General features: G+C 41.4%; 1 protein-coding gene across 22 annotated transcripts in view; it reads right to left on the bottom strand.

Annotated features, from left to right (window-relative positions):
• ATXN2 (ataxin 2) overlaps nt 1–15,312 on the bottom strand; it is a 159,732-nt gene that overhangs the window by 30,633 nt on the left and 113,787 nt on the right. For 15 of the 22 annotated variants that reach the window (XM_033220586.1, XM_033220588.1, XM_033220576.1 and 12 more), the window contains 4 exons: nt 13,472–13,776; nt 11,439–11,502; nt 10,392–10,544; nt 9,949–10,015 (listed from right to left, as the gene is read on the bottom strand). In XM_033220586.1, coding sequence (XP_033076477.1) covers nt 9,949–10,015; nt 10,392–10,544; nt 11,439–11,502; nt 13,472–13,776 — 589 coding nt within the window. The remainder of the gene's footprint in view (nt 1–9,948; nt 10,016–10,391; nt 10,545–11,438; nt 11,503–13,471; nt 13,777–15,312) is intronic. The other 7 variants (XM_033220577.1, XM_033220592.1, XM_033220579.1 and 4 more) reach the window with 1 other exon arrangement.

The following is a 15,312-nucleotide window of genomic DNA, read 5'->3' as shown; positions in this document are numbered from 1 at the left end:
GTGAAGGTTGCTCCAGCCTGGGCGACAGAGTAAGACTTCATCTCAAAGCAAAACAAAAATACAAAAAACCATAATGACACTTCATAACCACAAGAATGGACAAAACTCAAACCAAAGACAGTTATCAGTTATTTATGAGGATGTGGAGAAACTGGAACACTTGTACGTTACTGGAAGAAATACAAAACGATGCAGCTGCTTTGGAAAAGTTTGGCAGTTCCAACATAGCAATTCCTCTTCAGGAGAAATGAAAATCTAAGGCCACATGAAAAAAATTTTTATTAATTTATTCTTTTGAGACAGAGTCTCACTCTTTCACTCAGGCTGGGGTGCAGTGGTGTGATCTCAGCTCACCACAGCCTCCGCCTCCCAGGTTCAAGCGATTCTGATGCTCCTGCCTCAGTCTCCTGAATAGCTGGGATTACAGGTGCACGCTACCATGCCAGGGCAATTTTTGTATTTTTAGTAGAGACGGGATTTCACCATGTTGGCCAGGCTGGTCTCAAACTCCTGACCACAAGTCATCTGCCCACCCCAGCCTCCCAGAGTGCTGGGATTATAGGCAAGAGCCACTGCTCCCAGCCTCATATGAAAATTTGTACATGAATGTCCACAGCAGCATTACTCATTACCAGAAAAACAAAATAACCCAAATGTTCATCAACTGATGATAGGTGAAAGTGTTATATTCAGGCCAGGAGCAGTGGCTCACACCTGTAATCCCAGCACTTTGGAAGGCTGAGGGAGATGGATGACCTGAGGCCAGGAGTTCAAGACCAACCTGGCCAACATGGCAAAGCCCTTTGTCTACTTTTTTTTTTTTTTTTTTTTTTTTGAGACGGAGTCTCACTCTGTCGCCCAGGCTGGAGCGCAGTGGTGCCATCTCGGCTCACTGTCAGCTCTGCCTCCCAGGTTCATGCCATTCTCCTGCCTCAGTCTCCCGAGTAACTGGGACTACAGGCGCCTGCCACCACGCCTGGCTAATTTTTTGTATTTTTAGTAGAGATGAGGTTTCACTGTGTTAGCCAGGATGGTCTTGATCTCCTGACCTCGTGATCTGCCAACGTCGGCCTCCCCAAGTGCTGGGATTACAGGCATGAGCCACCACGCCCAGCTAGCCCTTTCTCTATTAACAAAACTACAAAAATCATCTGGACATGGTGGTGCATGCCTGTAATCCCAGTTACTCAGGAAGCTGAGGCAGGAGAATCACTTGAACCTAGGAGGTGGAAGTTGCAGTGAGTCGAGATCCCACTACCGCACTCCAGACTGGGCAACAGAGTGAGACTCTATCTCAAAAAAAGAAAAAGGAAAAAAAAAGGTTAAAAAAAATTTTTTTTTTTTAAGTGTTAGGTCGGGCATGGTGGTTCACGCCTGTAATCCCAGCATTTTGGGAGGCCAAGACGGGTGGATCACCTGAGGTCAGGAGTTCAAGACCAGCCTGGCCAACATGGTGAAACCCTGTCTCTACTAAAAATACAAAAATCAGCTGGGTGTGATGGCAGGCCACTGTAATCCCAGCTACTCAGGAGGACAAGGCAGGAGAATCGCTTGAACCCAGGAGGCAGAGGTTGCAGTGAGCCGAGATTACACCATTGTACTCCAGGTTGGTCAACAAGAGAGAAACTCCATCTCAAAAAAATAATAACAAAAACTTATCCTGGTGTAGTGGCAGACACTTGTAATCCCAGCTACCTGGGAGACTGAGACATGAGAATCGCTTAAACCTGGGAGGTGGAGGTTGCAGTGAGCCAAGATCACACCACTGCATTCCAGCCTGGGTGACAGAGCCGGACTCCGCCTCAAAAAAAAAAAAAAAGATTGAAATACTATCACATGTCACAACATGGATGAGCCTTGAGAATACAGGTGAAAGAAACCAGTCACAAAAGGCTACACATAACATGATACTATTATAATGAAATATTCAGAATAGGTAAATCTGTAGAGAAGAAAAATAAGATTCGTATGCCTAGACTGTAGGGAGGAGGGGGAAAGAGGGGAGGGAAGGGGAGTAACCGCTAAAGGGTACAAAGTTTCTTTTGGTGATTAAAAGGTACTAAAGTTGATTGTGGTGATGACTACACAACTCTAAGATTATACTAAAATCCATGAAACAGTATACTTTAAATGGATAAATTTCATGGTATGTGAATAATGTCTAAATAAAGCTATTTAAAAAAATAAACAAATGTAAATATGCAAAAGTAAACATGTAAGGATAAATTTAAAAACTGTAATGATCCCCTACTGATGACGGGATGAGGGAAGATACAGGTGGACAGGACTGGGATATAAGCAAGACTTCTCTGAATGCATCTTTCTTTTTTTGAGATAGGGTCTTGCTCTGCTACCCAGGCTGGACTGCAGTGGCACAATAACAGCTCACTGCAGCCTCTACCTCCTGGGCTCAAGTGATCCACCACCTCAGCCTCCTAAGGAGCTAGAACCACAGTTACATGCCACATGCTCAGCCAATTTTTAAATTTTTTTGTAGAGATGGGGTTTTGCTATGTTGTCCAGGCTAATCTCAAACTCCAGTGCTCAAGCGATCCTCTCACTTCATCAGCCTCCCAAAATGTTAGGATTACAGGCGTGCAGACATTAAGCCCAGCCTTCACGAATGGCATCTTTTTACATAATTTTCACTTTAAAAGCATACAAATAATTTGCAGATGAAAAAATAGCTATCTCTAAATATGAAAAACAAACTCGACTGGATTAACTACCTATTTATCACACTGTCGATGTAACACTTAGCAACTTTAGAAGTTAGTACTGTGGAATTAACAAGGATGTCACACTCTGAAAACTGGCACTTAAAGAATTACTGAAACAGATACTGAGAAAAACTAATACTCCAAAGACATCTCAAAATTTATTCTGTAGTCTAACAATTAGACAATAATAATTTTGAAGATACTGTATATACTCTATGAAAATGTAAATACGCAGACCTCTAAGATGGTCCTTGATGATATAACTCCTGTTTTCAGTCCCCTCCCATGCTGTACACCAGGGTCACTCTGTATGACCAACAGTGTAGAACATAACTGATGATATGCCACTTTCAAGATTAGGTTGTAAAACATGCTGCAGCTTCTGTTTGGGACTGTTTCTCTGAACTATGCATTCTGGGAGAAGCCAGCTGCCACCGTCATGACTAGAGAAGTCCACGTGGCCGACCAACAGTTTCGAATTTGAATGCACATCCTCCAGCCCCAGTTAACCCTTCGGATAACTGCAATCCTAGCCAACACTGTGTCAACAGTTTCATAAGAGATGAGACAGAAACCACTCAGCTAAGCTATTCCTGGATTTCTGACCCTCAGGAACTGTGTGAAATAAGAAATGTTTGTTTTAGTAGCTAAGCTTTGTGATAAATTGTTATGCAATATTATAATAGTTACTATTTTTAGTAACCAAAGCTTCAATGTAAAAGAATAAGAGATAAACCATGAAGTCATAGTAAAAAGTAAAAATCTTACAATGTTAACTTGACTTGGAAATATTAATTTAAATTTCTGATTTTAAAAAGTTCTCTCTCTTCCTTTCTTCCTTCCTTCCTTTCTTTCTCGACTCACTCTATTGCCCAGAGCTGGAGGGCAGTGGCACAATCTCGGCTCACCACAACCTCAACCTCCTGGGTTCAAGTGATTCTCCTGCCTCAGCCTCGCAAGTGGCAGGGACTACAGGTGCACACCACCACACCCAGCTAATTTTTGCATTTTTAGTAGAGACAGGGTTTCATCATGTGGGCCAGGACGCTCTCGAATTCCTGACCTCAAGTGATCCGCCCACCTCAGCCTCCCAAAGTGCTGGGATACAGGTGCCATTGCACCTGGCCTACAGTGATATTTCCTAGTTTAGTCTGGAAAAGGCCTAGAAGCAATACTGTAACAGTAATTAGTGCCAATGACCAGACAATGATTTTTAAATACTATTTGCCAGCAAAAGGAAATCAGGGTACTTGGAAGGATAGCTAATCAAAGCAAAAAAGTTTTGCAGGAGTCAACTTGAATGGGTTCCCATTCATCAAAGACGGGACAATGAGAGTAACAAAAAAGAATACCATGATACAATGAATATATAAAAATCCATGCATTCATAATACTTTTTTTTTTTTTTTTTTGAGACAGAGTTTCACTCTTGTTGCCCAGGCTAGAGTGCAATGGCACGATCTCGGCTCACCGCAACCTCTGCCTCCCAGGTTCAAGCAATTCTCCGGCCTCAGCCTCCGTAGTAGCTGGGATTATAGGCATGTGCCACCACGCCCGGCTAATTTTGTATTTTTAGTAGAGATGGGGTTTCTCCATGTTGGTCAGGCTGGTCTCGATCTCCCGACCTCAGGTGATCCACCCACCTCAACCTCCCAAAGTGCTAGGATTACAGGCGTGAGCCACCGCGCCCGGCATAATACTTTTTAAAACAGTAAGAATAAATAAATAAGAATGTTGGGAGAGGATACACCCTTTAAAAAAACAAAAGCAAAACCTCACTGTTGGGAAGTAACAAGGGCACCAACTCCTCACTCTGAAAATTGAAAAGAATTAAGAATTTATCCTGTCTTTCCTGTACAAATTATTTCAGGATAACCAAATACTCCCAATTGAAAACAACAGTCCTTTACAGAATAATTCCAGCTAATAAACACAGAAGAAAGCTAGGAATTCAGAAATCACCCTTTACAAACCCCCAGTTGCAGTGGTTTTCAGTGTATAGCCCTAGACCAGCAGCATTACTTGGGAGGTGGTTTTATAAATTGCAATAGAAATGCAAATTCTCAGGCTATGCCCCAAACCTACTGAATCAGAAAATCTGGAGATGGGATCAAGCAATCTGTGTTTTTAGCAAGCTCTCCCCAAGGGTTTATACTGCACACCAAAATTTGAGAACCATAGCCCTACAGAAAAAAATGATGTTAAGCATTAAATTAATAATGAATTCGATAAAAGATGAATAGAAAACTTACAATGGGGAGGTGGTGGGACAGGGGAGCAGGGTATTACCAATTGAGCTCTCAATCATTTCGTAATTAAAAGTAGGAAAAGATATTGTGTGCCTCCTGACATATGATACAACGCACACAGAACCATTTAGTATTTGTCTCCCCAACCCAAAATGAACTCAGATGTAATCAATGACATCCCAAGAAGAAAACAGAAAAATTGAGAATGCATGACATACCACAGAACAACTGGCTTCTGATACAAAACAATAAGGGAAAAGGCAGGAGAACTACAAAGAGATACAATAAATGTAATCTATATTCAAAACAAACCAGCTGCAAAAATATATTCTTGACTCAATTAGGGTGATTTGACTATGTGTGGTTACCACTGAATTACTATCTATCTATCTATCTATCTATCAATCATCTATCTATCTATCCATCCATCTACCTACCTACCTAGCTAGCTATCTGTCTATTTTTTATTTATTTTTACTTTTTGAGATGGAGTCTTGCTCTGTCGCCCAGGCTGGAATGCAGTGGTGCCATCTGGGCTCACTGCAAGCTCCGCCTCCCAGGTTCACGCCATTCTCCTGCTTCAGCCTTCCGAGTGGTTGAGACTACAGGCACCCGCCACCAGGCCCAGCTAATTTTTTGTATTTTTAGTAGAGACGGGGTTTCACCGTGTTAGCCAGGATGGTCCTTTTTTTTTTTTTTTGAGACGGAGTTTTGCTGTTATTGCCCAGGTTGGAGTGCATTGGCTTGATCTCGGCTCACCGCAACGTCCGCCTCCCGGGTTCAAGTGATTCTCCTGCCTCAGCCTCCTGAGTAGCTGGGATTACAGGCATGCGCCACCATGCCCAGCTAATTTTTGTATTTTTAGTAGAGACAAGGTTTCTGCATGTTAGTCAGGCTGGTCTCGAACTCCCGACCTCAGGTGATCCACCTGCCTCGGCCTCCCAAAGTGCTGGGATTACAGGCGTGAGCCACCATGCACGGACGGCCAAATTACTATTTATTTTATAAAATGTGATAACAGCACTATGGGTACCAAAGAAAAATTCCTGTTTTAAAAAAGATACACATTGAGGATGTAGGAATTAAATGACATGATGTCTGAGATTTGTTTTAAATACTTCAACAAAGGAAAAAAAAGTACAAAGGAAGTCAGTTAAACAAAATCTTTATAATCATAGAATCTGAATGATGGATAAAGCAAATACCCTATTTACTTCCTAAATCCTTACACAGCACATGTTCAGAGCTGATACTTTTGACTGTGTACCTGTTCTGTCTTAGTAGAAATGCCTCAGTAGCCGATCGCGGTGGCTCATGCCTGTAATCCCAGCACTTTGGGAGGCCGAGGCAGGTGGATCACAAGGTCAGTTCAAGACCAGCCTAGCCAACATGGTGAAACCCCATCTCTACTAAAAACAGAAAAATTAGCCAAGCGTGGTGGCAGGCGCCTGTAATCTCAGCTACTCGGGAGACTGAGGCAGGATAATTGCTTGAACCCAGGAAGTGGAGGTTGCAGTGAGCCAAAATTGCACCACTGCACTCCTAGACGACAGAGCGAGACTCTGTCTCAAAAAAAAAAAAAGAAAAATCAAGAAATGCCTCAGTAGAACTGGCTAAGATATCCAGAGTACATCATTTCTATTAAAAAGACAGTACCTCCTGAAATTAGAATGTAACTCTCCCATCAGAGAGCCAAACTGTAAGGCTTGTTCTTACTGCAGTAATCTTTTATATTTTAACAACAACAAAAGGTTCCCATTGCACTGCTTTAAGTAATCCTTGAGCCACAGCACTCCAGCCTGGGCAACAGAGGGAGATTGTCTCAAAAAATAAATAAATAAATAAATAAATAAAAATTAAGAAATGCCTCAATAGAACTGGCTGAGATATCCTGAGTACATCATTTCTTTTTTTCTTTTTTTGAGACAGAGTCTTGCTCTTGTTGCCCAGGCTGGAGTGCAATGGTGCCATCTTGGCTCATGGCAACCTCTGCCTCCCGGGTTCAAGCAATTCTCCTGCCTCAGCCTCCCGAGTAGCTAGAATTACAGATGCGCACCACCACGCTGGGCTAATTTTTGTATTTTTAGTAGAGACGGGGTTTCACCACGTTGGCCAGGATGGTCTCGAACTCCTAACTTCATGATCTGCCCACCTTGGCCTCCTAAAGTGCTGGGATTACAGGCGTAAGCCACTGCACCCAGCCTCTGAGTGTATCATTTCTATTAAAAAGACAGCACCTCCTAAAGTTAGAATGTGACTCTCCCATCACAGAGCCAAACTGTCGTGCTTCCTCTTACTACAGTAATCTTTTATATTTTAGCAACAACAAAAAGTTCCCATTGCATTGTTTTAAGTAATCACTGAAAACAGCTACACCTTCTAGTGATACATGAACACCTTAACATTACATTAAAACGGCAGTAAAAAAAAAAAAACAAAAAGCCCACTTTCTTCTCAGAATTTTTACAGGCCCTGAAAATAAGATTAAACTCTATAATTTGATTGCATTATTTCAGGCAGAGTTCTTTCAACAGGTTCATATGTTCTAAGGCTAAAAAGAAAAAAAAATAGCATACTGAGAAAACGAAAATTAAGAGTTTTAGTTAACATCCATGAAATCACAATTACATCAAACATTGAGAAAATCGGCTGGGTGCAGGCACTTTGGGAAGTAGAGCCAAGCTGATAGCTTAAGCCCATGAGTTTGAGACCAGCCTGGGCAACATGGCAAAACCCATCTCTACAAAAAATAGAAAAATTAGCTAGGTGTGGTGGTGTGCACCTGTAGTCCCTGCTATCCAGGGGACTGAGAGGGAAGGATCGCTTGAGCCCAAGAGGTCAAGGCTGCATTGAGCCATGATAGCACCACTGCACTCCAGCCTCAGCAACAAAGCGAGACCCTGTATGCAAAAAAATAAATAAATAAAAAATTAAAACACACACACACATGCACACACAAAACACCCAAAAAACACATTGAGGAAATCTTATTAATTCAGGAAAAATGAAAACTTTATGTCAGAGAAGCAATTACTGGGCACTGAGAAATGTGTTTTCTGTATAAATGATTCTACTTTCTGTAGTTTCTCAACTGATAGAAATTAACCATTCTAAATTAACTGGCAAAAACAAAACCCTTTAGCATTTTCCAACATTAAAAGAACTCTTTTCTCTTTTTTTTGGATGGAGTCTCGTTCTGTCACCCAGGCATGCACCACCACGCCCAGCTAATTTTTGTATTTTTAGTACAGACGGGTTTTCACCATGTTGGCCAGGATGGTTTCGTACTCCTGACCTCAAGTGATCTGCCCACCTTGGCATCCCAGAGTATTGGGCTTATAGGTGTGAGCCACCACGCCTGGCCAAAAGATTTCCTTTTAAGAAAAATGGGGGATTTTTTCTACGAAGGCTCTTTAACCACACAAGCATAAAATACTAGTTTATGCAACTAGATTATACAACAACTCCCTCATTTTAATGTAGAAACATCCATCTTTTTTTTCTTTTTGAGGCAAGGTTTCACTCTTTCATCCAGGCTGGAGCCTAGTGGTTCAGTCACAGTTCCCTGCAGCCTGGATATTCTGGGTTCAATTGATCCTCCCACCTCAGTCTCCCAAGTAGCTAGGACTCGAGGAACACACCACTACGGCTGGCTAAGATCTCTATTTTTTTTTTTTTTTTGTAGAGATGGGGTTTTGTCATGTTGCCCAGGCTGGTCTTAAAACTCCCGGGTCATGAGATCTGCCCACCTCAGCCTCTCAAAGTGCTGGAATTACACGCAGAGCCACCAAGCCTGGCCAAAACAACCTTCTAATAGGATTTCAACATTGGTTGAAGTTAGTTGCCCCTCTGCTTCAAAAGAAATTCTGGCTTTGGGGAAATAACCGTAGGTATATATAAAGCAAGGTTAGCAATCTAGTAAATTAATGTAGCGAACCCTCTTCTTCAAATTTAAGTTCAGATTTAAATCAGATTTCAGATTAAAAAGCTTTGGAATTACTTTTTTTTGTTTTTTGTTTTTTTGGGTTTTTTTTGAGAGAGGGTCTCACTAAATTGCCCACATTGCTCTCAAACTCATGGGCTCAAGTCTTCCTCCAGCTGGGATATCAGCCACTGTATCCAGCCAATTAGTCTGGGTTTTTTTTGTTTTTTGTTTGTTTGTTTGTTTTGAGATGGAGTCTCACTCTGTTGCCCAGGCTGAAGTGCAGTGGCACAATCTTGGCTCACTGCAACCCCTGCCTCCCAGGTTCAAGCAATTCTTCTGCCTCAGCCCCGCCTAGCAGCTGGGATTACGGGCAGCGGGCGCCACTGTGTCCGGCTAATTTTTGTATTTTAGTAGAGATGGGGTTTCACCATGCTGGCCAGGCTGGTCTCAAACTCCTGACCTCAGGTGATCCACCCACCTTGCCTCGGTGCTGGGATTACAGGCATGAGCCACCACGCCCGGCCAGTGTTTATTTTTGAGACGGGGTCTCACTCTGTTGCCCAGGCTGGACGGCAGTGGCGCAATCACAGCTCACTGCAGCCTCTACTTCCTGGGCTCAAGTGATTTTCTCGCCTCAGTCCCCCAAATAGTGGGGGCTACAGGCGTATGCCACCATGCCCAGCTAATTTTTTTTGAATTTTAGTAGAGACAAGGTCTCTGTTGTCCAGGCTGATCCTGAACTCCTGAGCTCAAGCAACCCTCCTACCGTGGCCTCCCAAAATGCTAAAATTACAGGTGTGAGACATCACACCTGGCCTCCAATTACTCTTTTTGAAGAGGATATTATACAATCACAATTGATAGGCATTTCTCCTCTCCTGTTTTTGTTCATAAAATCCATGTGAATATCTATGTAATATTGTTCATCAAAAGCCAAAGCATAGCCTCATCAAAAAGTCAGAGCTAAACTACAACTATTTATTCATTATAAACTTAGTTACTCAATTCATGCAGCATGCACACTACAAGCAAACACAGGCAGGATTATTCTCACCTTTACCTGCTCTATATGTCTTGGCTTGATTCACTGGCATGGGCGTCATAGGTATTGGGTATAAAGGCTTGAGAGAATAAAAAAAAAAATTAACATTAGGCTCCTATGATAATAACAAGGTATTCTGTCACTCAGTTTTATATTGCTAGACAGCTAGGCATGAGAAGGTTTCCTGACTCTATTAGTCATTTAAAAATTAGATCATACCCACAGCTAAAAGGAACAAATCCCAAACTAAAGTAAATCTAAACCATCTTTTTCACAGAAAACATTCTCAGATTTAGGTCCTTATACTTAACACCACATTGAATCTCTGCAGGCCTCTCTGTTTCAAATGCCTATGCATAACCATCACACCCTCAAGTCACTGAAAACCTAAGAGTGCTTGGTGTCAGATACAAACAATTAGGAAGGCTAAGTGAACATCAAATTCTATGACTTACTTGCACGCCTGGGCTCACTGGGACTGGATACATCATATTTGGTGCAAAACAAACAGGCTGAGTATAAACTGGAGTTGGCTGTTGATGACCCACCATAGATGGGCTAGGTTGTGCTTGAGGCCGAGGTGAAGTTGGGGTAGTAGAAGGCTTTGGCTACAAAAACAACAATAAATTCAATTATTTCAAGGTAACAAATGAACTATTATTGCAATTTAAAGACTAATTTTCCCAATCTGTCCAATTTTACTTGCTTTAACTATTTCCCTTTTATTGAAAAAAAAAAAAAAACATAGCACATCAATTTTCAATTTAAATAAAAGAAAAAACGTTTCAGTAGAAACTTAAAACTTTGCCGATTAAAAAAATATTAAAAACAGTGGCAGTGATTTTTAAGAAACTGATGGAAGTGTTTTTAAAAATTAAAAATAAGTATGCCTTATGATCTCAGTAGAATAATAATAATAGAAGTCATCTCTTGGTATCTGTGGGGGATTGGTTACAGTACACTACGAAGATACCAAAGTCTTAGAATGCTCAAGTCCCCTATACAAAATTGTGAAGTATTCACATACAACCTATGCATATCCTTCTATACACTTTACGCCATCTCTAGATTACTTATAACACCTAAAACAAGGTAAATGCTTTACTGTATCATTTTGGAATAATGACAAGGAAAAGTCTGCACGTGTTCAGTACAGATTATCCTAACTATATTTTTGATCCAAGGTTGGTTGAATCCAGGATGCAAAACCCTCAGGTGCAGAGGACATATTTATAAACCTGATAGCCTAGCTAGCCACCCATCGTCAAATTCTGGGTCAGAGAAATTCAAAGATTTGCCCAAGATCACATCTAATTGATGACAAAACAAAGACCTTTTTTTAATGTCTAAAAAGTATTCATTAATGGTCATGTAAGAAAAAGAAAGAAGGTTGTTTTAGCATACCAAAACAAAATTCAGATGACAGGTATGGAAGAAGGACTACTACTACTAATTTTTCCTTTTGGGGGACAAGATAACCTCAAAGAAAGTAAAAAACCTACCTGAGAGAAGGAACGTGGGTTGAACTCCTTTGCATTAGGATTCAATGTTGATTTCCTAACTTGCCTAAAAAAAAAAAAAAAAGGCCAGTGAAATCTACATAGACTTTATGTTGTTCTAAAATCTTCCATACCTGACAATGTAAAAAAAACTGCTAGGCCGGGGGCAGTGGCTCAAGCCTATAATCCCAGCACTTTGGGAGTCCGAGACAGGCGGACCACAAGGTCAGGAGATCGAGACCATTCTGGCTAACACGGTGAAACCCCGTCTCTACTAAAAATACAAAAAACTAGCCGAGCGTGGTGGTGGCGCCTATAGTCCCAGCTACTCGGGAAGCTGAGGCAGGAGAATGGCGTGAACCCAGGAGCCGGAGCTTGCAGTGAGCCGAGATCGCACCACTGCACTCCAACCTGGGCGACAGAGCGAGACTCCGTCTCAAAAAACAAAACGAAACAAAACAAAAACACTGCTAAACATAGATTTAAACTGTTCTCACTAGAAGATCACTAATCCTCTTTATTGAAACATACACACTTATATTGCCAATTCCTTAATCCCTTAAAGAATATAGCCATAAAAGAACAATTTTTAAAAAACCTGAGTAATATACAACTGCTCCTCTCAAAGGCAATCAAAAAATACTTTATTTTCTCCTTCAGAGTCCCACTCTGTTGCTCAGGCTGGAGCGCAGCAGTGTAATCTTGGCTCACTGCAACCTCTGCCTCCCCAGTTCAAGCAATTCTCCTGCCTCAGTCTCCTGAGTAGCTGGGATTACAGGCAACTGCCAGCACACCCAGAAACTTTTTTTTTTTTTTTCCCCAGTAGAGATGGGGTTTCACCATTTTGGCCAGGCTGACCTTAAGTCATCTGCCTGAGTCAGCCTCCCAAAGTGCTGGCATTACAGGTATGAGCCACCATGCCTGGCTAATCAACAAACACTTGAGCTGAAAAGACAGTAGCTACTTATAAAATATCCTTAAAAGCACTTCTTAACACACCAGTATTCTTTTATTATTATTACTTTTTGAGACGGAGTCTCACTCTGTCACCCAGGCTGGAGTGCAGTGGCATGATCTCGGCTCACTGCAGCCTCCACCTTCCGGGTTCAAGCAATTCTCCTGCCTCAGCCTCCCGAGTAGCTGGGATTATAGGCACCTACCACCATGCCTGGCTAATTTTTGTATTTTTAGTAGAGACAGGGTTTCACCATGTTGGCCAGGCTGGTCTTCAACTCCTAACCTCAAGTAAGCTACCTGCTTCGGCCTCCCAGAGTGCTGGGATTATAGGTATGAGCCACCAGTCAACATACCAATATTCTAGCATGAAGTAATTTTTATGTGAGAAGGTATTTTCTACATAACATACCTGCAGAAAAGCATGGCTCTAAAAAAAATCTGCCTCAAATCAAGAATAAGCAGTCCCCAATTATCAATAAGCTGCATTCCAAAACTTTAGCTTTCACTGGATTGTTTGGTACCCAGAACACCTAAGTCAATGGTAGTTAAGTTCTGAGGTTAGCCCCTGAAAGTCCATTTAATAAATATACGGAATGTGCAGGATTAAGTCTATCTTAACAAATCTAAACATTAACTAAAACACTGTTTCTGATGAAAAATATTTTGAATTCCAAGTAGAAGCACCGCATGCTTCTCTCCTTGACAGTGGTAGTTTTTCATCCTAGCAGCACAGTGAGGGTGACTAATGAGTGGAATCCAGTAAAGATAGGTCTCCCAAACTGATAATTTTTCAACTCCTGTTCATTTACAGAAAAACTTTTCTTAATTTATGCCTTGTTTTTCTAGCCCTGGGGTACAAAAAAGGGGAAGAACAGAAGAGTAGCACAGAGTGCAATAACCTAATTTACTTAAGATATCATTTGTTTGGACTAGTTGTTTGTAAACTAAGGGCAATGTATAAAGCAGTCTAAAAGTCCAGATGGATTCTTCACAGTTGGAAGACCTAAATGCCTTAAAAAAAAAAAAAAAAAAAAAAGTTAACTGAGTAACAGGATGGTCTAAGTCCCAGGTTTACTCACTCAGCTGCGTCTTTCTTCTCTTCCTTATCATCTTTCTCTTGTTTACATGCTGGACTGGAAGTCTGAACCCCTTGGGAAGTGACCTCAGGTCCCCTCTTGTGCTCCGTGTTACTAAGTATTGAAGGGGAAATGCTGGGGCTATTCGGCTTGCTGCTGCCACTGGTACAGTTGCTGCTGCTATTTTCAGTGAAAGAATCCTTAGCACTTGGTTCAATTTTGTCTTTGATCAAATCTCTTGATTTTTCTCCCTCTCTATTTTTGTTTAGTAGTTGATCCATAGATTCAGAAGTAGAACTTGGCTGTAACTAAATAAAGGAAACAATTATACTTAAATAAATAACTGTAGTAATCCATTTTTGCCATGAGCACAAGCAAAATAATATTAACTATATGCATGAAATGTTCTGAAAAAGGCTTTTTTCATACTTTAAGAGTAATGCTTTTACTATAAACTAGTAACAGAATACCTATATAGCACAACCACAGTTACCAAAGCACTCAAATGTCCTAGCCTCTAAAGTTCAATGTTTACTGAGTGTCTACCACATGTCAGAAATTGTGCTTGCTGGGTGAGAAAAATACGAAAAAATTTCTATCCTCCTATACTTGTCATCTAAATAAGATCAGACACTTCACAACAAAATGAGTAAATGCTAAGAGATTCTGTAGAAAAAACAATCTATAAAAAAGAAAGGTTTCTCAATGGAAGTTTCAGCTAGTCTAAGGTGTGAAAGAAGTTTAGGAGAGGTGTTTGGGATGGAGAATAGTCTAAGTAAAAGGAAGAATATGTTTAAAAATCCAACGAAAAGAGAGAAGATGGCTCTATCACATAAAAGAATAGCACCAATGGGGGCTGGGCGCGGTGGCTCATGCCTGTAATCCCAGCACTTTGGGAGGCTGAGGCAGGCAGATCACGAGGTCAGTAGATCGAGACCATCCTGGCTAACACGGTGAAACCCCGTCTCTACTAAAAATACAAAAATTAGCCGGGCATGGTGGCGGATGCCTGTAGTCTCAGCTACTTGGGAGGCTGAGGTAGGAGAACGGTGTGAGCCTGGGAGGCAGAGCTTGCAGTGAGTCAAGATTGCGCCACTGCACTCCAGCCTGGGCGAGAGAGCGAGACTCCGTCTCAAAAAAAAAAGTTGAAGGATAGCACCAATGATCCAGGCACAGTGGCTCATCACTGTAATTCCAGCACTTTGGGAGGCTGAGGCAAGCAGACTGCTTGAGCTCAGGAGTTCAAGACCAGCCTGAGCAACATAGTGATACCCTGTTCTCATTAAAAAATAATAATAATAATAATAAAATAAATAACAAAAATAAAGAAGTAAAGAAAAGCACCAATGGCTGGACCAAGGGTGGGACACACATGTACAAGTGAGTAAGAAAATGACAGACTCGCCAAAAGGAATACGACAATAAAGGAACTTAAAAGCTATGTTCAGGGCTGTGTGCAGTGGCTAACACCTGTAATCCTAGCATTCTGGGAAGTCATGGAGGGTGGAAACACTTGAGGTCAGGAGTTTCAGACCAGCCTGGCCAACATGGTGAAACTCCGTCTCTAATAAAGATTAAAAAAAAAAAATTAGCCAGGCATGGTGGGGCACACGTGTAAATCCCAGCTACTTGGGAGGCTGATGTATGAGAATTGCTTGAATCCGGGAGGCGGAGGTTGCAGTGAGCCAAGATCACACCACTGCACTCTAGCCTGGGTGACAGAGCAAGGCTCCATCTAAAAATTAAAAAAAAAAAAAAAATTAAATTAAAAATTAAAAAGCTATGTTTAGGACTTTGGCTTTTAATTCTCAAGGCAAATGGGAAGTCAATGAGGAATTTTAAGT

Source organism: Trachypithecus francoisi, unplaced genomic scaffold (assembly GCF_009764315.1).
Source record: "Trachypithecus francoisi isolate TF-2019V2 unplaced genomic scaffold, Tfra_2.0 Lachesis_group11, whole genome shotgun sequence".
NCBI classification, from domain to species: domain Eukaryota; kingdom Metazoa; phylum Chordata; class Mammalia; order Primates; family Cercopithecidae; genus Trachypithecus; species Trachypithecus francoisi.
Note: the sequence above shows the minus strand (reverse complement) of the source record. Positions and strands in the feature narration are given on the sequence as shown.